Source organism: Dendropsophus ebraccatus, chromosome 6, assembly GCF_027789765.1.
Source record: "Dendropsophus ebraccatus isolate aDenEbr1 chromosome 6, aDenEbr1.pat, whole genome shotgun sequence".
Lineage (NCBI taxonomy): Eukaryota > Metazoa > Chordata > Amphibia > Anura > Hylidae > Dendropsophus > Dendropsophus ebraccatus.
This window is the reverse complement of record NC_091459.1, coordinates 100,467,440-100,494,393: the sequence shown is the minus strand read 5'-3', so window position 1 is coordinate 100,494,393 and position 26,954 is coordinate 100,467,440. Positions and strand designations below refer to the sequence as shown.

General features: G+C 44.3%; 1 protein-coding gene across 2 annotated transcripts in view; it reads right to left on the bottom strand.

The window, feature by feature from the left end:
- EIF2A (eukaryotic translation initiation factor 2A) overlaps positions 1-23,503 on the bottom strand; it is a 33,660-nt gene extending 10,157 nt beyond the window's left edge. The window contains exons 1-9 of one of the 2 annotated variants that reach the window (XM_069975429.1): positions 23,407-23,503; positions 17,506-17,575; positions 15,877-15,951; positions 12,617-12,735; positions 4,549-4,648; positions 4,075-4,157; positions 3,061-3,134; positions 2,292-2,436; positions 795-911 (exon numbers count right to left, since the gene is read on the bottom strand). In XM_069975429.1, the coding sequence (XP_069831530.1) occupies positions 795-911; positions 2,292-2,436; positions 3,061-3,134; positions 4,075-4,157; positions 4,549-4,648; positions 12,617-12,735; positions 15,877-15,951; positions 17,506-17,575; positions 23,407-23,488 (865 nt within the window). In that variant the 5' untranslated portion in view covers positions 23,489-23,503. Of the gene's footprint in view, positions 1-794; positions 912-2,291; positions 2,437-3,060; positions 3,135-4,074; positions 4,158-4,548; positions 4,649-12,616; positions 12,736-15,876; positions 15,952-17,505; positions 17,576-22,702; positions 22,809-23,406 lie in introns of those variants that run through there. The other variant, XM_069975430.1, reaches the window with a different exon arrangement.
- Positions 23,504-26,954: the final 3,451 nt, after the last annotated feature.

Sequence of the window (26,954 nt, the reverse complement as noted above, 5' to 3'; positions counted from 1 at the left end):
GTGACAGAGAAGCTAACCAGAATGATGTATCCCTTACATTGTTCTGTGAAGCTGATTCAGAGATATCCCCCTGAATAACATGAACAATAAGTAGTCCTCTCCATTATGTGCATGAGCCCAGAAGTCCTGGATATTCATGAGAAGCAGAAAACTCTGCCCCCAGCTGCTGCTGATTGGCAGTTATTTATCCACCTGTCAATCAGCAGCTGGAGGGCGGGGGAGGGTTGTGGCAAGAATCCTATTCTTTTGCAAATAAGGAGAACGGCTTTACAGAATGATGTAAGTAATACATCGATCTGTTCAGCATTTCTGTCCCTAGTTTATGCTGCTCTCATTTTAAGCACCAAAAACTAGAGATGAGCGAAGTGCTCGGACTTCTGGTCCGAAAGCAGTTCGCTCTCTCATCATGCCTTTGATCCCGGCTGCATACTTGCGCTCACGGGAATATGCGGCCAGGATATTCCAGGGGATTCCTGCTGAATTCCCTGGAATATCCTGGCCGCATATTCGCGGGAGCGCAAGTATGCGGCCAGGATCAAAGGCATGATGAGAGAGTGCAAATGCCGTCAGACCAAAAGTCCGACAGTCCGCTCATCTCTACCAAAAACCTAGTGACAGATTCCCTTTAATTATGCTTTATTAAAAGAAATATTCATATCTCAAATAACAATCTGATTTAGGAGTGTGTACAAAAAAAAGAAACTAGAAAATGCCTTTAAACTTTTGTAATATGGGTTTCTTGACAGCATGAAGTCAGGTTTTTAGCAGGATATAATGTCAAATTTTATACTTACGTAACTGTACAACAGCACTTTCTCCATTAACTGCAATGTAATGCAGTGTCTGCTCGCCATAGTAGGAGGCTCCGGTTTTGTCTACGTCTGTGCTGGCAGTCACTAGTACCGCGGTGGCTGTTATATAACGGAAATAACGACAGGTTTTAAGGAGAAGACGGGTGAAAGCATTGGAGCCTGATATCAGCAGAATCTGGCAGAAAAGAAGTGCAGGTCTCTTACTGTCTATATCTAACCTGAAACATCTCATAAGTCCATTCATTGCTGTCAACAGAAATATAAATTACATTGAGCAACTGGGATGTGCAACCAAATTATGTGTGCCATCGAGTCTACTATAAGCAATATTTCTGAATGGGTATCAGGCATTCTAAAGCAAAAAGGTATTCTAAACATCCTGAAATTACATAAAACAGCAGAGCTCAAGGTGCTAGGTTGTTTACTCAACTCCCACTTAAGTAAATGGGAGTTATGCAAATCATGTAAAACAGCTGGCTTGGCTGACAGTTGACACAAACAAACCTGATTGGGCTGGAAAACCCCCTTAAGGGGATCCACAGCCGATCTGCAGCAGATTTGATGCTGTGTTCAGTTATTTAAAGTGACACTATCACCCCCTTTGTGCATTCTGACTTCTCTACACAGGTGTAAAGGGTAAATTTAGCAGTTTTTATACCTTATTTTATATCATACGTCATGGTGCTCGCATGGTGCGGCATTAGCGCCACTTAGCCCCACTCACAACGGCACAGTTGGCCCCGCCCCCCTCGCAGACCATTGGAACAGGCTGGCCGAAAGGTCTAGACTCCACCCCCTTTACGTCGGCCAACCAATGGGCGTCAAGGGGGCTGGACCGATGGGGCGGGGCTAAGTGGGGCTAATGCCACAAGGCCACGCCCACTCAATACAATCTGCAGTTCATAAAAGGACACTTTTTACTTGAACAAGCACCATGACATATGATATGAAATAAGGTATGAAAAACGCCAGAATGTCAGAATGCACAAAGGGGGCGACAGTGTCACTTTAAATGAAATCTGCTGCGGATCCGCAGCAGAAAATCAGCTTCGGATCCGGTAAGTGTGAACGTACCCTAAAGCAGCTCTCCAGTGACCATGTAATTTTCGCTTCCCAGCATAAGGCTGGTGGGGGTAAATGGCTCCCCTGTTCCCACTGCTCACCAGGCGTTCCCGATACATCACTATCTCCCAGTGTGGCTAGCTGATGGGGTTTGTGTGTAGACCAGAAGTCATTTTCCTAATGTAAGTCTACTAACGTCTTATAGACTTTGGGAAAGTGTGAAATAGCACTACAGCATAACATGGAAACTGGACTACCTGGTGAGCAGGTGGGAGCAGGGAAGCAATTTTCCCCTCACCAGCCTTAGGCTGGGATGGTAAAATTACGGTCACTGCAGTGAATCTTTAATGAAAAAGGAACAACCCTTTAGCATGCAGTAGTACAAGGTAGTACTTCCAAGAATATCCTGATTATTACCTTTTGAGTTCCACAGCATTGTCACTCTATCCGCTTTGAAGAAACTTTTATTAGCGATAGCAGACTGAGGGCCAGTGAAATTAGGGTACTGGTACAACCTCACAAAGGAAGGGGCACCTTTACTTCCAGGAACATATACTGCTACCTAGAAAAGAGAAACATTGAGATCAAGTCAAGTCAAATGATCCAGAGCAAGTTTCCTTAAAGGAGTATAACAGTGCAGCAAAATCATTTAGCTTGATAGCACCCTGACTCAGTTAAAGAACAATACATATCCACCTGCCCTAATCACCTGCAGTTGCCTTTCTGATGGCTCACGCTTCCCACTTCCTGACATGTCAACCCTGAAAGAACTCCAGTGACTGCATGAGTGGGCATATCCTACAGAGTCCACATAGAAGCTGCAGCTGAATGACAGGGGGACTGGGTTGTATTTGTTTGTGTTTTAACGACTTTAGAAAAAAATTTGCTATTTTAGTAAAAAAAAAAAAAAAAAAAGCAGTATTTTGGGCACACAATCAAGATTAGCAGCAGATTTGATGCTGCACATATCAATGTAACTAAACAACTAATCATTGTATCAAATCTGCAGCAGATCCTGTATGCATTAATGTACCTATTGAGGTAACAGCCCCAAAAAAAGAAGGGCAAGATCTAAAACTTTGCCAACAGAAACAGGAACTCATGTGGTCCTTTGCAGAGCGTATATATTACAGATTTCTTTTAATTAGCTCATATATTCGTTAGCATAGCATATGATGATTTATACCTTGCAGGGATGTTCTCCAGGGGACAACGCAAAATCACTGACTTTCTGTAAGTGCAATTTATTTGCAATAGTATCTGATAAAAAAAAAAGCAAAATATAAAAAACAACAAAATGCACTAAAGTAATATAATTTTATACTTCGTTGACATCAGTTTTTGTTTATTTAAAAAGGTAATAACTGAGTTCAACACCGAAAATAATAACTTTTTTTGGGCCACTAGTGCATTAACGGTCTACTCCAATGAACGACAAAATCTGTCTACTTAGAATCTGCCAGAATGTCTTCATTTAATAACTCTAAGAATATTGTGACTTGCTGCTGATAGCTGCACAATTTAACCATTGCTTTTTACCCATGCGCTAGTCAAGCTTATATTTGTAGCAAATTTTTGCTGACGTTTGCGACTTTTTGACATCTACAAAACCCAACAAAGACCGCCCGAATTGAGATTGGTGACTTTGATGAAATGTAATTTTTTTTGCGCAAAAGCCACTTTTTTCTCAACACATGTAGATACAGAAAAGATCATTCAAATCCCTAGACCTAGTATAAAGGCTTGACTTGCACCTCAGTTTTAAAGCCACATGCGACTTGATAACTGAGGTGCAACTTCTTAACAGAAAAGTACAGTGTAAATAAACTAGAACGATTGTGAGAAATGTTGTGAGGATAAATCCCACCCCCAATAGTGTTCAGCTTACTGACAGGATACATCACTTGAGCCTGGGAAGATAAATAATTCTTGAAAGGTCAATGATAAGGTAAGTATGTCACACAGACAAAATGTTTGAGGAAAATTTCACAACAGCCTACAAAAAGCATAGTTCTTATTGTCCCCCCATTTTCTTGCTGCCTAAACCTGGGTGTGTCATATAATCAGGGGCAATTTTAAAATATGGTATGTGTTAAGTACTAATAAAGTAATCTTAGGAAAAGGATGAGGCTGCTTTTTTACAAGTCATACACCCCAAACCCCTAGCCATCAGCAAGTAATACAATGAGCATTACCATACCAAAATTGTTGTTTTCAAAGAAGTGCACTTCATTATTTACATTCCTGGCACAAATCTTCTCATCTTCAGACCAGCGAGGAGACCTGGAGTAGATAGAAACAACTTGTCCGTCAAAATGTTCCATGCTTACCTCATGGAAGTACAGTAGTAGGGGAGCTGTGCATATATCTATTCTAGGTCCTACTGGTCAGAAACAACAAACCACTGATGGGTTTGTTAGAAACAACTTGCCACAACTAAAGGGTAAGAAACAATTTGCCACCAAAGGGCAACGGTTCTTTCATACTACTTTTGGTAAATTTCTTCAACTGTGGAAAGTTTAGATATCAGAGGTGGCATCCTCCAGAGTGGTGGTTATGTGCTCAGGAGGACCAATGCCCATTTACCCATTCTAGAGAATGCCCACAACAATCCATTACAATTTGTTACATAATTACCGTTATGGGATTTTTTTTTTTTTTTTGGAATACATACCAGCTCTCCATCTTCTTCTGGATGAATGACTTCACACATTTCCCTGTTTTCAAGTCATGTAACTGGAGATTGGGCACTCCGGCTGCGCCATCTTTCCCAGCTGAGACGAAACAAGGTATGGTTAAAGTTCTATTATTCCAGCAAAGAAACATTTTTTGACAGAGGGGCAGAGGTACTCATGGTTTCCCTCCATATATCAAAAGGCATTAAGAGTCCAGGGACCTTCATGAACTAATGACATTTACTTTTGTATGAGAACCCCTATTAGCAGTTCTTGCCACTCGGGGAAAAAAAAAAGCAGTTTTACTTCAACAAACTTACATGTTAACAAACATTATCAACTACCACAGTGTAATATAAATGCAATAAAATTAAATGAAATAGCAACAACAGGATAGGATCCTGTACTCTGAGATCGGATTCCTTTTATTTACACTACTCCTGAAACTAAACAGAGAACACTTCCAGGTTCTGTTATGCAACGTATCACAAACTACCAATAAATGTAACCTGCTAAACCTGTTCTTTCAATTTAAAAGGGGTATTCCAGTAAACAAAACTTGACTCCTTTTAAAAGTATATGACACAAAGTAAAAATCCTCAATATATAGGCAAGTAAATATTCTCAGGAATTTCCCACCAAAAACCCTATTCCACCAACAGATCTGACGCCAAATATTTGAAGCCAAACCCAGGAGTGGATTTGAAAAAGAGGAGAAATCCAGTCTTTCCTTTATGACCTGTTCTCTGATTATAGTCTTTTCCTGGGTTTGGCTTCAAATCTTTGGCAGATAATCTGTCGTCCGATCTGTTGGTGGAATAGGGCCTTTACTAGAGATGAGCGAACCGGGTTCAGGTTCGAGTCAATCCGAACCCGAACGTTCTGCATTTGATTAGCGGTGGCTGCTGAACTTGGATAAAGCCCTAAGGCTATGTGGAAAGCATGGATATAGTCATTGGCTGTATCCATGTTTTCCAGACAACCTTAGAGCTTTATCCAGGTTCAGCAACCACTGCCAATCAAATGCCGAACAATCGGGTTCGGATCGACTCGAACCCGAACCTGGTTCGCTCTTCTCTAGCCTTTACTCACCACTTAATGGTCCAATGACTACTGTAGCTCATAACCTAAGGTTACCACCTGCATTTGAGCTTTATGTTTCTTGGTCACACATGCTCAGTGCAATATTGAGTTATGGGAGGGCAGAGGATTTAAAATGGCTATTGTACTTGATATAGTGCTATGTATTTGTGTAAATCGATAAACAGAATTGGTTCACACTGATTTCTTCCTATCCGTTTTTAATTGGTTACTTTTAATGGACAGAAAAATTTCCTCAACACTATTTTTGTGTACGTTAAAAGAAACATATCTGGGGGGGGGGGGGGGGCGTGGCTTGCCTATGGAAGAGTGAGCAGCACGGCGGCTGAGCTCACGGGCATGACCTCTCCTTCTCCCTCCCTATCAGCAGCAAACGGGTACTGAGAGCACAGACACTCATCATGGTGAAGACTGGCAAGAGCAGGGGACCCCCTGAGCCTGATCCCCCTGGGATTCAGCAGTTTTTCACTGCTACGCAGCAAGGCGCCAGCACCAGGAAGGAACCTAAGATGGCGCCGAAGACAACGCGCGCCGCCTCTCCTCACACAACAGCTAGCCAGCGTTCTCTCTCTCCTGCACTGAGAAAAGACGCTGACGGTGGTGAGGCTTTTCTGGAGTCAGAGGACGATGACTGGAGCCTTCGAAACCTGGGCAAGTACATAAGGTCGTTACCGACCAAGCAGGACTTTGAGCAGTGTATGCACAGGATTGAGGAGACAAACAAAAAAGAACTGCGCACCCTAAAAAAAGATATTGGCATACGCTTTGATGATATAGACAAAATACATGAGGGTTTCAGTGCACACCTAGCCGCAAAACGTACAGTGATTCAATACAACTCTTTGAAAATAGAGGAACTGTGCGCCAGGAGGATGAGGAAAACCGCAGCCGGACATTATTTCTCCGGGCCTGGCAGAATCGTTGACTGATTTGGAAGCGGCGGCCCAAACGATCTTTGCACAACTCCTGCCACCGGATCATCCGGGCCCAGTAGAGCTGGATAGAATTCATAGGGCTCTTGGGCCTAAACCACCACAAAATGGCAGACCACACGACGTCATTTGCAGGGTGCATTTTTATAAAGTAAAGGATGCCATTTTGGCAGCAGCATGGGAGAAAGGGGACGTGGACTATGATGGCTCCTCTGTTATGTTGCTACAGGACCTCTCCAGCTGCACCCTGCAATTGCGCCGTGCATTGAAGCCCTTGCTGGACTTGCTCCGATCTAATGGGATCACTTATCGCTGGGGGTTCCCTTTCCATCTGAGAGCGCACAGAGATGGGGTTACTGGGATCTTTTGCCAGCTGGGCGACCTTCCTAAGTTTCTGGGAACTTTTGAACTACCTGCGGTCTGCCTTCCAGATTGGCCGACTCCGCCATTGTTGTGGGATATTGGCTCTGACGAGGTGCAGGAATGGTCGCCGGTAGCTACTAGAAAGAGGCCGAAACGAAGACAAGAGCCTACGGCGACTATTGGTGCCACCTGAGGAACTCTGTGACTATCTTCCCTCTTAGGAGCTTTATTGCTTGATGGCCTTAGTCCGTGTCCTCTGTGGGACGTCTGTCTACCTCCTTGATTTTTTTTTTTGATAGCCCATTACGGATTATATTTCTCTGTTTTTTTTACATGGTTCCTCACTGTTTATAAGCGGTAGCCTTAAGCTACCATTTGTTTCTTCGAGTGATATACGCATACCCGTGTAGCTATAATTGTTATATCATTATGGTTTCTTCTGTGTTTTGGAGGGGGGAGGGGTGGGTGGGGGGCATGTGAGTGTTGTTATCTGACTCGGCTTCCACAAACCCGAAGGCTTACTCGTCATTCTGACAAGTGTGGTGTTGAGCGAGGCGCTCTTCACCGTACTAGACCTAGCCACACACAGATCTGTTTCTGTTTGACTTATGTCATTTTCCTATGTTTTCAGTTGGATGTTTTGGGCATGTTGGTGTTCTTCCCCTCCCTTATGTTCTCTCCCTCTCCCCCCCCCCCCTTTTTCCCCTCTTTTCCTCTTACCTTTCCTTCCTTTCTACCATTTTCCTTTTCTTCCTCTTCCCTTTCTTTCTTTTTTGAATGGAGACATTTAAGTTTTGCACGTTTAATGTGAAAGGCTTGAATGTCCCGGAACGGAGACGTTAAATTGCGTACTCGCTTCATAAACAACGGGTGTCCGTAGCTTTTTTCCAGGAGACACATTTTAAGACGGAACATATCCCTAATTGTGCCTCGTTATATTACCCATCGTGGCATCATAGCTCTAATCCACTGGGGAAGTCTAAAGGTGTCTCTATAGCGTTTCACAGACATTTCAATCCCATTGTCCTTTCTTCTCTTACAGATGAAAATGGTAGATTTCTATTTCTCCGAATCTCCTGGCAAGACCGCCAATACATCCTGGCGAACGTATATTTCCCCAACCAGGGACAGGCCTCGTTTGCAAAGATGGTCTTAGGCAAATTGGACAAGTTTGCTGAGTCTCTCCCCATCATTTTGGGAGGCGACATTAACTGCAAACTAGATCCACGGTTTGGCGACACGTAAGATCCAGGTTCTTTTGCAACGTCTTCGTTTGGTTGATCTTTGGCGTACCTTACATCCGAAAGGGAAAGATTACAGTTTCTACTCCCCGGTTCACTCCACATACGCATCCCCTATGGCCCGCATAGATAAAATCTTGTGGTCCGATCATGCTCCGGTTCATGGATCTCTTTGCTTGCAATCTTACTCTAAACGCCCGTTTTCTTGGCATCTTAATGAGAACTTATTGGAAGATGTGGTGTGTATGGCAGACCTTTGGAAAGCCATTGCCTCTTTCAGGGAGATTCATGAAACGGACACGACAGCTGCCCCTATAAAATGGGAAGCGCTGAAAGCAGTCATAAGGGGGATCATTATTGCCCATGGCTCACGTTTAAAGAGGGAGAGGGGTGCCACAATACGCAAGTTGGCAGACCGTATTGCTTCTCTAGAGGTGACTCATAAGCAAACGTTAGCCCCTGACATCTACGCTGACTCAGTTTTGTCCCGTAATAAATTGCTTGAGATCTTAGATCAGCGCTCCGCATGTCTCAGAGCCAAACTGCGTGCAAGGTATTATGAGTTCGGAGACAAGAGTGGGCGCCTTTTATCTAGAGCTTTACACCCACGGATGCAGAATACTTTTATTTCTTCCATTGTACGTCCTCAGGGGGGCAAAGCATACGCTGCTAAGGACATCTTAGCGCAGTTTCGCAAATTTTATGCTTCCTTATACTCACTGAAGGGTCATTGGGCCCATTTGCCACCTGAGGAGGTGCATAGTAAGATCCAAACTTATATGTCTAAATGTCCTATCCCACGCCTCCCAGTGGAGGTTAGAGATATGCTAAATTCTGACTTCTCTCCTGCTGAACTGGTCGCTGTCATTAAAGAGGCTAAAAATGGTAAGTGTCCGGGACCAGACGGCTATACCGCAAGGTTTTATAAACTCTTGGAAAGTGAGTTGTCTCCTGTGCTTCTCTCTGCTTTTAATGAGGTATGGCAGGGGAGGGCTTTCCCGTCCTCGGCCCTCTTGGCTCATATCTCTGTGATCCCTAAACCTGGGAAATCCCCTGAGGTCTGTGGCAATTATAGACCGATATCTTTAATTAACTTAGATATCAAGCTTTATTCTAAGATCTTGGCTTCCAGATTGAGCCCACATCTACATCTAGTCATAGATAAGGATCAAGTGGGTTTTATGAAGCAGAGAGAGGCACGAGACAACACGATTCGCACCCTGACCCTTATGGAACAGGCTAGAGTAGCTGGGGCCCCCCTGTGCATCCTGTCACTTGACGCTGAAAAAGCGTTTGACAGGGTACACTGGGGGTTCTTAGAGGCGGCGTTACACCATATTGGCCTAGGGCCAGCAATGCGGGGAGGCATAATGGCCCTCTATAAGGGCCCTGCAGCCCAGGTTAGGGTTAATGGGATACTTTCTGACACCTTTCCGATCTCGAACGGGACACGACAGGGATGCCCACTTTCCCCTCTACTATACATTTTAGTCATGGAATTCCTAGCTGAAGCTATCAGGAATAATGATTCTATTAAATGCCCCGTGGTGGGCGGATGGTCCCAAAAAAAAAAAAAAATTGCTATGTATGCAGATGACGTCCTTTTATATATCTCCCAGCCGTCTATTAGTCTCTCGAATATTATGGATGAAATACGTTATGGAGAGGTCAGTAATTTTAAAATTAACACCTCAAAGTCTGAGCTTCTTAATGTTTCCTTACCTGGCCCTGTTGTGTCCCGTTTGAGATTGAACTTTCCCTTCAAGTGGCAATCCACCTCCCTGAAGTATCTAGGGGTCCACCTGACCCCTGACATGAATTCTTTATATGCAGCAAATTTTGCCCCATTGTTAAAGCTCCTAGAAAAAGGCCTGGAGGGATGGCGGCACCTTAATGTTTCTTGGTTTGGCTGCCTTGCGGCGATCAAGATGGACATTCTGCCAAGGGTCCTTTATTATTTCCAGACGTTGCCAATGGTACCTATAGGCCCATTTCTGCGGAGGTTGAAATCTCTACTAAATAAGTTTATCTGGGGCAACAAGAGGGCCCGCCTTCCTTATAGACTTCTTGCCAGACCTAAAATAAATGGGGGGGCACAGGTCTGCCCGACTTTAGAGTCTACCATCAGGCAGTGTTGGGTTCCTGCTTGCTTGATCTGATACACTCTAAGGCTGCGTTCACACTACGTATATTTCAGTCAGTATATGTATATTTCAGTCAGTATTGCAACCAAAACCAGGAGTGGATTAAAAACACAGAAAGGATCTGTTCACACAATGGTGAAATTGAGTGGATGGCCGCCATTTAATGGCAAATATATGCTGTTATTTTAGAACAACGGCTGTTATATTGAAATAATGGCCGTTATTTACTGTTATATGGCGGCCATCCACTCAATTTCAACATTGTGTGAACAGATCCTTTCTGTGTTTTTAATCCACTCCTGGTTTTGGTTGCAATACTGACTGAAATATACTGACTGAAATATACGTAGTGTGAACGCAGCCTAAAGATACAAAACAGTGGGTACCTTTGCTTGAAGATCTGTCTGTCCACCTCCCTCTTGCTCTTCTGTGAAGAGAACCTGGGAATAGACCTGCTTCGGGCAACCTTCCGGCCCTTTTTAGGGTGCTGTTATCTTTCAGCGACATTATGGTTAGGACGCTACAGTTATGGTCTAGACCGGGTCCTTTGACTCCCCTGCTGGATTACAGTGCCATTTCCCCTGACATTGCAGACCGTTTCAGGCGATTAGGTAACAGGGCATCTGGTTTGCAGTTTCGTCATCTGTGCACCAATAGGGGAGTACGCTCTTTCACTGATCTCATTAAGGCAGCAGTGCTGCAACCCACTGAATGGTTGATCTATGACCAACTTAAGGATCTTTTCCTCACTGTTAAGGACAGTTGGGGTGTCATGGAGGAGCTGACTAGCTTTGAAAAATTATGTGTTGCAGCTGCTCATCCAGGACACGCTGTATCTTTACTATATGCACTCTTTCTGGATATCAAAGACGTTGCTTACAGGCCTGCATATGATGCCAAATGCTGTCTTCCCCGGTGGATTCCCTGAAATCCTTCCGTAGAGGCCTTCTTCGCCACTTTCTGCATGCTGCCAGACAGGCGATCCCACGTAAATGGAAATCCACGTCTCCCCCTACCTCTGGGGACTTTTTAGACTGTCTCCTGGAGATAAAGCGTATGGAGGACCTCTCCGCACATACTGAACGTGATAAGACCTTGATCAATAGGACTTGGTTTTGTTGGGAGGTGTTCAGTGATTCTGGTGGCATTGCGACCTGGATCTCACAATTTTGGCGTTAGTCTTATTGTGATGTCCTTCATTTATAAAGATGCCTGTTGCTACTTTAGCGTACTTTCTTTCTCCTTTTCTCTTTCTCCTCTCTTTTCCCTTTTCTTTTTCTATCCCTCTTCTGTATTGTCTCCCCTTCCACACCCCCTCTCACCTTGTGTCTTTAGTCTGGTTAGACCCTGTTCTTATTATTAGTTAGTGCCTTATATGAGATGACCTTGTTCTTTTATATCACTGAGCTATAGAGATGCTGAGCCTTTCTCCTTGGGTCTCCTGACCTTATAGTATGTACTGCTAAAATTTTTGTGGTACTGTGAAATTATGTGCCTTGACCTCTCGTGCACTATGTTCTTTATTCTGTTGTATGATATTGGTCTCTCATTAAACCTTGATTTACCAAAAAAAAAAAAAAAAAAGAAACGTATCCGTTTCGATCCAAACAGATGCACACAATTGCATCCGCTTTTGCATCCTTTTTTTCCATAAAACGTATATGTTAAAGGCATAGGAAAAACGTGGTGTGAATCCAGCCTTACTGAGTGTGGGAGGGTGAGCTGTTTGTGCATGAAACAGCAGAGGATGGGAATTGAGAACTAATGTAAGAGGCTCAGCAGTGAAGGAGCACAATGACCCATATTTATACATCACATCTGCAATGGTAAAATAAATTCAAACCACGCAATATTGCCCATACACTCGGCAACACAGCGTGGCTATTGGAAATGGGGTAATAGGTTTGGCTGCCTTCAGGTTTGTAAATGTGGGAATACAGTCTTACAGATGATTACTGGGAGCCAGCCTGCAAGCAATACCTTTTACTGATATGTGATCTTTTAATAAAGGTTCTCAGTTGTTGTATTTTTATGGTTTGCACATGTTCGGTGTAACACACTGCAGCTGCTGAATGTACTCGAAGAAACAGGGAGCACTACTATAGCTGTCAATCAGTGGTTGACACAGGAGACAGACCTTTATGACAGCTACTTCTGGAGGAAGGGATTAGCACCACTGATCTCTGTATGGTGGGTGTTAACACAAATATTAAAATAGCCAGCAAATCCACAGCACTAAAATATTCTCATTATTTACCTGCAAAGGTAAGGCTGATATGTACTTACTGGTATATGTCTGCCATGTTGCCAGGATTGTGTTCTTTGGAGAGAATTCAAGGGCAACAACTTTTGGCAGATCAAAGGTGTGCAGCAACTTGCCATCCACTGTGCTCACTATATTTACTCTGGGAAAAAAGGTCATTTAAAGGCATTGAGATTTAGTCCATTAATAATTAAGCCAAACAACCTGCCCAAACACCTGGATATAAAGTCTACACAACCCTCTTAAAATGTCAGGTTTTTTTGTAATGTAAATAAAAATTTCAGAACTTTTTTAACTTTTAATGTTAACTGTCCATACATAATCTGTACAATTCAATTAAAAAACAAACTGAAATTTTTAAGGTGGAAAAATGAAGAAATGGTTGCATAAATATCCAAACACTTTCAGGAGAACTCCACCTGGAACCCTTTTTTTTTTTTCTTCCAACCACCCTCCCTGGGCGTTTAAACTTTGTTGAATTTATGACAGCATTCAGTCTTTTTGAGTAGAAGTCTGTCAGCATGGCACATTTGGACAATGCTCTTTGCTCACTCTTCCTTGCAAACATGGTAAAAATCTGTTAGACTGCAAAGTAACAGACCAACAGATTTTTATTTGGATTCGAGTCTGGGCTCTTGCTGGGCCATTTCGAAACTTTGATTTTCTGGTGAAGCCACTCTTTTGTTGGTGTGCTCTTGGTTGTTGACATGCTAAAAGGTGAAATCACTCTTCACTTTCTGCTCTTTAGCAGAGGCATGAAAAGGTTTTACAAGCTGATATTTGGAACTGTTCATAATTCCCTCCACTGCACTTCCCAGACCACGTTTCAGCGTAGAAAATTGTAATTGCTACTCACAGGTAATTGGATTTTTCCAGAGGGCAGGAAATCTGGAGAGATAAAAAGGCAAAGCCTCCCACTCAAATCCAGTGTTTACAGACACCAGATGCCTACTCATATGGTTAGTACTGGAATATACCCATTATCAAACTGTTTGGTGTAGACCTTTAACCTGAAGATGTAGAAGAGTGTCCGTTATAGACATATATATATATATATGTCTTATATTAGGCCCCGCCCCCTTTTCATCAGCAGGATTTACTAAGAGGCACACACCTCTTAGTGAATCCGGCCGGCCTTGTCACGCCCCCCCCCCCAAGCTCCCCCAGCCCACCTATCAGGCGAGCGGAGCATACAGCAGCCGAACGCCAGGGAGAAGGGGCGAATCTGCACCTTCGCTCTGGCGTACACCTCAGGCGGACGCTTCATAAATGTCCCCCCAGGTGTAATCAGGAGAACCAAGCCCTTCTGGGCATCAGTCAAAAACCTGACACATAAGGGTATCATACATACTTATATAGCCCTTATGTAGGTACGGTCTGTGCTGCTGCTCCAGTAGTAGTGGAAGAAGACTTGTGTGTCTCAACAGGGGTCTCCATCATGTAGACCCTGGAGTCACTTGCCCGCCTTACAACCTCAAGCCTCTGCCAGCTGCTGCTGAATTTTAAATGATGGTGCCAATCTAAAGAATTTGCCTCCTGATTCTGTCGCACAGGAATCCTGGACTTAGGTGGCAAATAGATTATATTCCTGCGTGATGTTATGGTGTCATTACTCTGTGCGTGTACCTGCGTGCATGCCTCCACTTTCTTTTAGACACAAGACCGGTAAAGCGCCACCTCCGGACCTCTCCACTCGGGAAACTACCATAGGCAGCTTTCAAGAGGAGGAGACTAGACCCTCCTCGGGATAATGCCTGGACTGTAGGTGTCCTTTCTTAAAGTGTCACTGTCATGAAATTTTTGCAGAAATCAATAGTCCAGGCGATTTTAAGAAACTTTGTAATTGGGTTTATTAGCCGAAAAATGCAGTTTTATCATGAAAAAGCAGTTTGAAGCTCTCCCCCCTGTCTTCATTGTTCTCCTATGGAGAGAGCTAAATAAAAGACCAAAACAGGACAACAAAGAGTTAATCTAATACCTCACCCTCTATCTCCTTTGACAGTCACCAATGACTGCTCTGATTACATCTGTCACCCAGCTCCCTGCCTGTAAGGGTCCTATTCCACGGAATCAACAATGTAAACGAGCGGCGATCTGCTAGATCACCGCTCGTTTACTGGGCCTATTCCATGGCCCGATGATAGTTGAGCAAGGGCTGCAAGGACATCGTTACCGATGTCCTTACAGCATCATACTTTACCTGTCAAGGCTTCTTCTCTGCGCTGTCTTCATCCCCGGGTCCCGTGCGCTCTATCTTCAGAATGGCCGGTCAGCTGACAGACCACACTTAGTCAATCACAGGCCGCGGCGGTCTCGGCCTGTGATTGGCTGAGCGCTCCGTCATCTGACCGGCCATTCTGAAGATAGAGCGCACGGGACCCGGGGATGAAGACAGTGCGGAGAAGAAGCCTGGACAGGTAATGTATGATGCTGCTTGTCATATCGTCGGTCGCCCGCCACGCACCGCTATTCAACTGTAGCGATGCGCCGTGGGGGGAACGATGATTTTAGGTCTGGCCCTAAATGAACAATCAGACGATGACATGATCATCGGCTGATCGTTCTCTCTATTTCACCGAACGATAATCGGCCGAATCGGGCCAAATGGGGCCGATCCGGCCGATTATCGTTACTGTGGAATAGGGCCCTAATCCTCTGTTATCTGCTTTCTGCTGTCGGCTAACTCCCTCCTCCCCCCCTCCCCTCAACAGTCCGAGTATGTCTGATGCAACAAGTCACAATTTTCAGATTTTTTGCAGTGGATGGAAAAGAGGAAGGAGGGAGGGACCTGGGAAAAGGCTTTTTAAATGCAGATAATCGCATATTTGGCTAATAAACCCAATCACAAAGTTTCTTAAAATCGCCTGGACTATTGATTTCTGCAAAAAAAAAATGACAGTGACTCTTTAAGGAAACCGCTGAAGATAAATGGGAGGCTCTACCTTTTTATTTCTGCAGGTTTCAAGCCCTTGGGGGTGGACCCTCTCTCCTGGTGCTGTCATAGATTATGAGACCCAAAGCATAATGCTGCCTCCACCATGCTTGAAAAATGGAATTATAGCCAAAATATTTCAGCCTTGGTCTCCTCAGATCAAAACATGCTTTCCCACATGCTTTTGGCAGACCTGCTGTAGGTTTTGGCTACATACAGCCAGGCTTAGATGTTTTTGTTCCATCTTGCCATCCTACCCAAGGCTCTAGATTAAAGTACAATACGCAGAGTAATACGGTGACCATAATTTAAGACTGCACTGCTGACAAAAAGACATATGTAAAGACTTACACTTCTCCATTGCACCATGCAAACAGCTTCCCATCCTTGCTAAAAGTGCAAACTTTGCAACTTTTGCTGTTGTCTCTGGAGTGAGAGAAATAAAATCAAACAATAACATTAAATTGTGGGAAAATAGGGGAAAAAAAATTACTAAATTTATTATTTTAAATTGTTTATGCTGAGCTACAAAAAGTAAACAGTAGTACCTTGGTTTAAGAGTAACTTGGATTGACAGCGTTTTGCAAGAAGAGCTCACAGTTTTTCAAAATTGTAACTTAGATTAAGAGCATTGCTTTGGTTTAAGAGCCCCCTGTACTGGGTGGGAGGGGGAGTGGCATGGCCTGCACAGCGTGGTCTACAGCACTGTACTCTGACCCAGGAAGTCCCCCTCACCTTCTAAATCATAGGAGATCCACTTCAGGCTACGGCTTCCATTAGGGGACAGGACTGGTAATCTCTTCATAGCTGTAACCCCTCTCTCCCCGCACAAACAGTGCTGCTATACTGTGCCCGACTCATTCCTTCATGTTTCTCTGTAATTCTCTCTTCCTGATTGGTCCATGCTGAACACACGCCCCATCTCCATTGCCATCATGTGACCACACAGACCTCTGACAGCAGTCCTGCTTCTCTATTCTAGCCTGTTGTACTACGCTACTGCATTATGGGGATCTGCAGTTTTATCCTGTATCTACAAACTTCTGCTGTTTTTTAGGTCTATGTACATAGTATACATTATACTCCACATACTGATTGCTATACTGTAAAGAAACTTATGTTATCACATTCAGCTGTTTTCATTGTTTGTTTCGTCTGTTCTACATATTATTTAGAATTTTAAAAAAATCATTATTTTTGGGGTGTGGAACCAATTGTCTGCATATCAGTGATTTCTTTTGATTTGCTTCGGTTTAAAAGGGGATTTAGATTACAAGGACAGTCCCGGAACGAATTATGCTCGTAATCCAAAGCACCACTGTATATATTTATTGTATATGTTATGACAGGAACTTCTTGTCATTTTTTATTATATCTTTTAATCATATTTATTTTTACAATAATGTATATGCCGATATATCATGTCTATCTATTCCCATGCAGTGTCCATACTGATCCCAGCTTTGGCAACCTAGTCTACAAGGGGGTCCCTTTTATTCTTGTACAGTGCTTTGATCAGACTTAAGGGTTAACTACTGGGAATTTGTAGCATACTCTGTAGCTGAAATGAGGTGGTGTATTACAGCCATGCTCCTGCCTGTAATGGACACTGTGGCACAGTGTGTGCCATCACCTGGATGTAATAGTACTTCATGGTGTCAAGAATTGGGTAAATCACACTTTACCATATACACAGCAATCCCCAACCTGTAGCTCTACAGCTGTTGCAAAACTACAACTCCCAGCATGCCTGCAGTGGAATATATAACCTAGGAATTTTTTTTATAAAGATTAGAGCCAGATACAGGAACATGTTCATGTTATGTAAACTGCTTTTTATGTTTCTATTTTCTTATTGTAATTTTATATTTGACCCATTGTTTTGGCTTGTGTTAATAAAATACTTGAAGACAATTGAATAATGAGACAAAGAAAATGTAGTAAAAGGAACTGAAGCGTCAAAACAGAAGCAATATTTACCTTTCAAATGATTCATAATTGGCAATCTTTGGGGGGCCCTGGATCATATGGATTCCATCAGATCCTCTGACTGGAAACAGAAATCAGGACAATATTTGATTAAACTTTGTAAAACCGATGAAGCAGCTCTGTGGACAAGCTTTGCCCTTGTTGTACCCTATTTGGATGAAGAAAGAAGCCAACATGTCTATAGGTCACACATTTTGGTAGAACTGTTCAGCCAAACACAAAAATATGAAGTGGTGAGGTGCCTCAACCATTGTTGTGCTTAGTGGATGTCAAAATAGGCCCATGAAGTCGATATTTAGCTGGGAATCAGTGTGTGTGTGTGTATAAAGACTATGGTATTTAGAAAGACGTTTAACCCCTTAGTGACTGGCCTAGTTTTGGGCCTTAAAGGGGTAGTGCAGCCTAAAGGATTTTTTCACTAAAAACATACATTACAACGTTGTATAACTTTGCAATGTGTGTTATTTAAGTGAATGGCCCCCTTCCCCATGTGCCCCTCCCGACCGCGGACCCAGAAGTGTGATGCACACACTTCCGGGTCCGCGGTCGGGCAGGGGAAACATGGGGAAGGGGGCCATTCACTTAAATAACACACATTACAATGTTGTATAACTTTGTAATGTTTGTTATTTAGTGAAAAAATCCTTTAGACCGCACTACCCCTTTAAGGCGACTCTGTACCCACAATCTGACCCCCCCCCCAAGCCACTTTTACCTTCAGATAGCTGCTTTTAATCCAAGATCTGTCCCGAGGTCCGTTCGGCAGGTGATGCAGTTATTGTCCTAAAAAAAAAAAACTTCTAAACTTGCAGCCCCGTGCCCAAGGGGAGTATCTGTGCCCTAACCACTTTGTCCCTCCTCCCCACCTTCTTCATCATTAGGAATGCCCCTAGAACATTTTCTCCTGTCTGAACACTGCACAGATGCCTTAACGATTCAGCCCATGTTCAGTATCCACACAGCTGACGAATAGGAGACAATCTGCCTGGAGCATTCCTAATGATGAGGGGTGCAGGGAGGAGGGACAGAGAGGTTGTGCCAGCCTAATGCATACACAATCTAAGCCCCGACTTTTGGGCACGGGGCTGCCAGTTTAAAAGTTGTTTTTTAGGACAATAACTGCATCACCTGCCAGGACCCCAGGACAGATCTTGGTTTAAAAGCAGCTATCCGAAGGTACAAGTGGTTTGGAGGGGTCAGATTGTGGGTACAGAGTCGCTTTAATGACCGAGCCATTTTCATACTTCTTCATTGCTGCCATTTTCAGGTTCATGAAACTTATTGATTAATTATTATTAACCTTTTTTGGAGGAAAAATAGAAAAAAAAATTTAATAATTTTTTTAATATATCAAACTTACTCTATTCAGCGTGCGGTAAAAATAACATAAATGTATTCTCTTGATCACTACGATTACAGTGATACCAAATTTGCATAGTTTTTTTTTTTTTTTTTTTACCACCACCACTATGGCACAGTAGAAACTATATTATTGGAAAAAAAAGACAAAAACTGTCACCACATTGCAAGATTCATAGTGTTTGTGTTTTTCTTGTGACATAGAATCATGTTTTGTGGGAAGATGTAGTTTTTATTGATACCAATTTTCACACACACATTATATATATATATGATCTCTTGTTTTTCTGAGACAAACTGACAAAATAAAGCAATCCTGGCGCCGTTTTTTAAAATATTTTTTAAAGTTTTATGGGTTGAGTCGTTACAGACGTGGCAATACCAAAAATGTATTTTTTTATGTTTTATGTAACAATTTATTTTGTATGGAGGATAAACTGTCAAACTGTAATTTTATAATGGGAAGAAGGGGTTTGACAGTGGGATTTAATGGGTTAAACTACCCGGAGGGGAGGATTCTTTGCTTCGGGTACTTACAGTGGGAGTCTAGCTGTCACAAGAGTGCGGCATTTACTTATTCTAATAGGTCATAAAAAGGCATATGTATCAGAATTAGGCGTATTAGCGGTCACTAACAGGTTAAGTTTGCATTCAGGAAACAAATTGACAAAAAGAAATATCAGGTGCTGACTGTCTTTAAGAGAATAAACAGCAGAACTCTCAAACCTGCATATTACATGCTTATACACAATGATATTATAGATCCGTGTTGTACTTATTGGACCACCCATGGCCCATAGGACTTTACTATATGTCTGAACTTCTGTTTTTTTTGTTTTTGTTTTTTTTTTACTCAAGGATTCAAATAGAATCTGTGAGGAATAAAATTGTGAAGTTGTTTTGCGGTATACTGTATTTGAACGTACAATTGATCCCACAAGAAAAAAAAAAGCCCTTATATGGGTTGTTCTATGGGAAATCAAAGTGTTACGTCTCCTAGAACACAAGATTAAAAACTACATAAAGGAAAAATGACTATATCCTTAAAGAACTTATAGACCATTCTTGGAAGCTTACAGTGTGGCTATGGGTCTGTCATATAGAACAATAGGAACTGTGTACTGCTGTACATGGTCGCTACACACTGCTGGGGTTGGAATAGCAGTATTTTATTAAAGATAACCTGTGAGATCCTTGTTGCAAAACTACAATTCCCTGAATACCCAGACAGCCATTTCTTCAGGGAATGCTGGGAATTGTAGTTCTTCCTCAGCTGGAGAACCACTAGTTGGAGATAACTTTTATTAAAATATTTTTTCTGGGCAGAAATGTCCAGCTGTGTCCAGCTTCCCCCAGAAAAATCAGTTGTTTGATGGAGGAAGACATGAGCAGTATGATTAGCTGATCACTCCAGTGGCCACATTTTAGTGAGGCAACTCCAAGACAAACCCTTAAAGTGAATGTACCATCAGGCCTGGGCTGAAGCACTGGAGGCAGGAGGAAACCCCCACTACTCTATGATATGGCTCCATTCATTCTAATGAAGCCGCGTCATAGAGGGGCAGGGGTTTCCTCCCACTGGGGGTGGGTGGGTCGGCCTGCCTCCAGTGCTTCTGCCCAGGCCCGATGGTACATTCACTTTAAAGGGAACCTGTGCTTTTAGATCTGTGAGTCTGCCGTGCAGTTTTATGCTCCGGAGCATGGAAATAAGGCCTTAAAGGGAACCTGTCACCCCCCGTGCCGGGGTGACAGGCTCCCGACCCCCCGTTAGAGCCCCATATACTTACCTAATCCCGCCGGGTCCCGCTTCTGGAGGTGGTCGGGTGATGAAGATCTCAGCCGCTGCAGCCCGGCGCGCGCGCTGAGAGATGAGTCCAACGCTCATAGAGAATGACGGAGCGCTGGACTCTCCTGTCATTCTCTATGGGTGTTGGACTCATCTCTCAGCGCGCGCGCCGGGCTGCAGCGGCTGAGATCTTCATCACCCGACCACCTCCAGAAGCGGGACCCGGCGGGATTAGGTAAGTATATGGGGCTCTAACGGGGGGTCGGGAGCCTGTCACCCCGGCACGGGGGGTGACAGGTTCCCTTTAAGGCCTTATTTCCATGCTCCGGAGCATAAAACTGCACGGCAGACTCACAGATCTAAAAGCATCATGTATCATTATGATGCCAGAAAACACAGAAAGTGTTCTTAAGGGTTAGGCCGCATTCACTCCACTACAGGGCTTCCCCGTCGTACGGTGCACAACATTACAGATGTAGGAATAAGCCCTAACTCTCATTTGAATTGCACAGCATGAAACCTTTTCAAACTCTTAGCAGGTCTATGGTATGCTCCTAAAGCAAGCAGTGTACAAGAATGCTGGAAAACCCTATAGGCTTGCATTGTAATACACCTACTCTAGGGCTTCCAGCTGTTCTGTACACTACTTCTTTCAGGAGCCGACTAGAGACCTGCTGAGAGTTTGATAATGTTTCCTGCTGTGCAATCCAAGTAACTCTTACATGCAGAAGTCTCTTCTCCTATACAGTACAGTGAGCAGCTGCGTGCAGAATGTGGGCAGTGGTGGCTGCAATGCACACAGCATCACTGCTTGCCTTTGGGCCACTCAATGAGCGGAGCAAGTCTCTTGAGTGGAACAGCAACATTCTCTGAATCCTCAACATTTGATCCCTCTCAGCTGAGGAATTGGGTGCTGCCCTAGGGAGTCCTGGAAAACATGGAAACAGCCATAGGCCATATCCATGTCCTCCTGACAGCCCTGGCGTTGCATCCAACATCTACAGCCTAGAGTCCAGAGAATGTTACCAAACAATATGACAGGTCCGCTCCACACCTGCGAGGATAAAACAAAAAAAAGTGTGTGAATCCACTGCATAGGCATATGGGGGGGGGGGGGGGGGGAAGCACTGCCCTTAAGATTCCATGGGGGGGGGGGGGGGGAAGTATACAGCCCACTTCTTTGTGGTTACTTCTGTATAAAAAAAAGTAGTCACTTAAAGTGTCACTGTCATTTACATTTTTTTTTTTTGCTGAAATCAATAGTCCAGGCGATTTTATGAAACTTTGTAATTGAGTTTATTAGGCAGATATGCCATTACCTGCATTCAAAAAGACTCCCCCCCCTTATTCACTGCTCAGTATCAGGAAATCTTGACTCTGTCTGTTCTATGGGGAGGGGGGGGAATTAGTCAGCAGCAGAGAACAAAGGATTACACAGTAGTGCCTGTGTGAAAGCCAGTATTCAGAGGTCAGTGCTGACTGTCAGAGAAGTTAGCCCAGTGATGTAGCTGTAAGTTAACTCTTTGTTGTCCTCCCCTCCCCTATCCATAGAAAACCATGAAGACAGGGGGGGGGGGAGCTTCAAACTGCTTTTTCATAGTAAAAATGCATTTTCAGCTAATAAACCCAATTACAAAGTTTCTTAAAATCGCCTGGACTATTGATCTCTGCAATAAAAATATTAACAACAGTGACACTTTATTGTCCAACAGAAAAGCTAGGAGTGGTAGATCAGCCCTGTATCGGTATATGGGGAGCCTATAGGAGCAGGGCCATACAGTGACACAAGGGACAGCTGTGAGGCTATGTCCATCAGTATACACTTAGGCTATGTCCCTGTATACTCTGACCAGTCGTATAAGAGATGTGCTATGGCAGAAGTGCTGTCAGTGACCGCTCCAGCGCCCGAGCACAAGGTGGGACAGCACCCGGGACACCTTCCTGCGCCGCAGCCTCTAGTCTCCCACAAGTGAGGAGCAGCGCGGAGAAGAGCGCTACAGGTTACCGCAGAACCGGCTTCTCTACGTCAGAAATGTGACAAACCTGCCAGAAGCGGCATGGGAGGCGCCATCTTGAGCCGGAAAGAGAGTAGTGACGTAAAGCGAGCGGAGGAGGAGCTAGCGTGATACACGTAACCCTTACCAGCCACATCACACAACCTAGGGGCGCCATTTACACATCCGCCCAAGTGCACAATATCCCTCCGCCGTTAGCTAATACAAACACACGTGTAAGCTCCGCGGACTATTTTACAAGATGTGATGACGTGTGTGCAGTTGTATGAGTACGTAGTTCCGGTGAGGGCGGGGATTGTGGAATTGCCTACGCTGGCAGCTTGGCGGCTCGGTATTTACACCTTACACACCCAGTAGAAAAGGCACCGGCGCTGAAGCTTCCGTTATAAGTCCGCTCACACGTCAGTAGCCATGGTGGCCAAACAGAGAATCCGCATGGCGAATGAGAAGCACAGCAAGAACATCACACAGAGAGGCAACGTGGCCAAGACCGCGGTACGTGTGTGAGGCGGGAGGACCGGAGCCGGCAGTGTATGAGGCGGGGAGGACCGGAGCCGGCAGTGTATGAGGCGGGAGGACCGGAGCCGGCAGTGTGTGAGGCGGGAGGACCGGAGCCGGCAGTGTGTGAGGCGGGAGGACCGGAGCCGGCAGTGTATGAGGCGGGAGGACCGGAGCCGGCAGTGTATGAGGCGGGAGGACCGGAGCCGGCAGTGTATGAGGCAGAACGCTCACTGATAGTTGTCTCTTCTTCCCCACAGCGGAACGCAACGGATGAGAAGTCGTCGGTGGGTCCGTGGTTATTGGCGCTCTTCATCTTCGTGGTGTGCGGCTCCGGTGAGTGCCCCCGCTTTTTCCTGTCACTGTGAGGTTGTGTAGAACTACAGATCCCAGCGTTCACCATCCTGGGCTATAGTAATGTGACAGGACTCTGACCACTACCAGCTATTTGGGCTACTCTGTGACCTTTGGATCCCTATGCTGCAACCATCAATATGTCCTCTCTATGGAACGTCCCTTTAAACTCTCCCTGCAGATAGATGGGGCCATGTTGTTCAGTACAGGTGTATATAGAGGTTACAAAGGTGCTGCGCTCCTTCTGTTACAGAACTACAACTCCCAGCATGCTGGCAGCAGATGTCTGTCAAGGTTGCTGAGGGTTGTAGTTCTGCAGCTGATGGAAAATCAGGGGAGAGCTGTATCACTCAATGAACACTCATCACTTTAAAGCAGGGATGGGGTACCTTTGGCCCTCCAGCTGTTGCAAAACTACAATTCCCATCATGCCTGGACAGCCAACGGATGTCCAGGCATGATGGGAGTTGTAGTTTTGCAACAGCTGGAGGGCCGAAGGTACCCCATCCCTGCTTTAAATAAACCTCTAAGGATGGGAACAGTCAGTATGCAGGGATATGGGGCTGTGCTGGCAGAGGGCTCTTACCCCAGTGACCACTACACCAGCGCTTCCTCTCCAGGCAGTGACTTTTTCCCCATGACGACATGCGGAGCTCTTGCAGCGTATGGGACGTGTCATCACTCCAACCACCAGATCAGCAGTTTCCTCTCTGGCCGGCTGAGATTGATGCTGCTGATTTCTGCTCGGTGGTCATGTTTTACCCTGTAACCTGTGCTGTGATATTTGCTGAGATTAAGCCAAACCAAGCCAGGGTCACATGCTGCAGGTCTGGGGGGGGGGGGGGGGAATTAGGGGACAGTAAGATTAGTTACTTAGCAGAAGGTGGAGACGGAGCATTACTTATCATTCTTGTACAGTTTTTGTGCTTTGACTGCTCTTTTGCTGCCATTTGTCACATAGCTGCTTGTCAGGTTGTATGGAACAGTACTAATGGAGAAACGTAAAGCACACTTTCCTACATGTTGGAGGTGCCTCTGTACGTTCAAACATATGTATATTTTAGGATCTGCGATCAACCCACATGCAACATCTAGCAGAGGTAAAAGCTCCCCCCCCCCCCCCCTGTTGATAGAATAGGAATAAGATGATGGCCTTTTAAATATAAACTACATTTCTGTGGGTAACTATAATAAAAGCCCATTACCGAGTGGCATAGCAGAGCCTTGCTGGGAGTTGTGGTTTCACAACAGCTGGGGAGCCACAGGTTGGGGAACACTGCTTGTAGGGTGACAGTAAAATAAGTGTGTAATACGTGGTCATGTTTAGTACATCGGAGCAGAAGACGGGCTTTGCAGTGGGTAAGGAGGGCTCCAAGGCCTTTTTTGAAGTTCCTATGCGCCAATATGCCATATGGCAGCAGATTGTCCCTCTGATGTAGCCTGGCTACATAATACGGATGTACTGTTGTAACTAAGCAATAATGAAAGTTTCAGACCTGGCCCATACATGTTATATATGGGTCATCACTTTCATTCGTGTTACGACATTGGACCTTTGCACGATTGAGGTCTGGCACGTACTTGACACGGTCTGGTGGTGCATTATCATACGTGTTGTCCATGCTGCCAGATCTGTGACAGCTGGGATACGGCTCTACAGTGTACATCCCCTGGATGTGGCAGTAGAAAAAGTATTATCTGAAAGGTTTCAAAGCACAAACACACTGCAAAGAGTTGATGCTTCATGTGATAGGATGGACCATCCACTGTGCTGGTGACAGATGTTACAGGATGACTATAGTAACACTAAGGCAGTGTTCCCCAACTCCAGCCCCTAAGCAACCCCCAACAGGTTATGTTTGAGTATTTCCTTAGTATTTCACAGGTGATATATAGTCAGTGCATCAGGTATCATCAAACCCTGACCTTTTGGGGAACACTGCTCTTAGGGCCTGACACCCAGCATTTCCCAGCCCCTGAATATCACATGCACTTCCATTGCTGTACAGAGGTATGCTCCATAGTAATGCCATTATGATAGGCAGCTCTGTGGAGGATATGCTTATGTGCTTATGTTTTAAAGCGGTTACCCAGGCATGTGAAAACATGGGCTACTTTCTTCCAGAAACAGCATCACTCTTTTCCTCAGTTTGGATGTTGTTTTGCAGCTCAGTTCCATTGAAGTGAATGGAGCTGATATGTTATACCACACAACCTGAGGACAGGGGTGGTGCTGTATTATTATTATTTTATTTTTTTTTTCTAATCCTGCATAACCCCCTTTAGGTAACTCTGCTGTGTTTCCATATGGTAAACAAACAAAGTCACTAACTTTAGTGAGATCAGCTATGTAGCATGTACTACCTGTCAATGATTGGTATGAGACATAGCAAACAAGATCACTATGCATACGTGTTAACTCAAGGGGCATCAACCAGAATAGGGTTGTGTGGGCGTTATTTATTACGACTGCCACTTGATTAATTGTTTGGGGTGGTGGGGGAGGGGTTTGAAGTGACACTCACCAATGCCCAGAAGTGCCCTGTCCTAGGTGATTAGCATTTCCTGCTTTTCTGTCAATGTAGAAGAATTGCCTGCTCAGCCAATCACTGTTTCTAGCAGGGACCTGGGGCAGCCAGTGATTGCCTGGGTAGAGGAAAGCAGGAAGCGCTGATTGGCTGCTACTGGACAATGCCAGGACATAGAACATACTGTAGCTGCTTTCTTCCAAAATGGCCCTGCCCTTGTTCTCAGGGTGTATGTGGTATTACAGCTCAGCTCCGTTCTGTTCAGTGAAACAAAGCTACAGTACAACACGTGGCAGACACAGCTGCCAGTTGAAGTTTGGTTAGTGTGGAAAGTCCTAAGGCTGTGGGCTCCTTAGGAGTCTTAAATGTGGCTTGTGCCAAAATAGTTGACTTTTCAACACTTAATTAGTGCAGAGATGTTGGTGCATTCCCCTTGATGTCAGAAGTGTTTACCATATGGTGCTTTAACTACTTTCATCATTTTGGCCCCTCATCCACTTTGGATTCTGGCTCATTTATACAATGGACACCCAATAGCAGTGTCAGTATCAGCAATAATAGAGCGCTATAGATGCTGCGGGCAATTATTCCTAGTATGTTAGAATGGTTTCAGCATGGTCCATTAATGTGGTATTGCAGTAAACTGTACAACCAACAAAGACCATGCTCTGATTTCTTTACGTTGTATTTACATGATTTTTCTGCCTTTCCATGAGTTTGACTATCTTTTTTTTATTTTTTTTTCCCCCTCTTCAGCAATTTTCCAGATAATTCAGAGCATTAGGATGGGCATGTAAAACTTTCTCCAGACGTTACCATTCTCCTGTGAAGTATAACATGGACTCTGATTTATTGTCTTTTTCTTCTGTTAAATTGGACAACGAAAAACGGATTTCACAA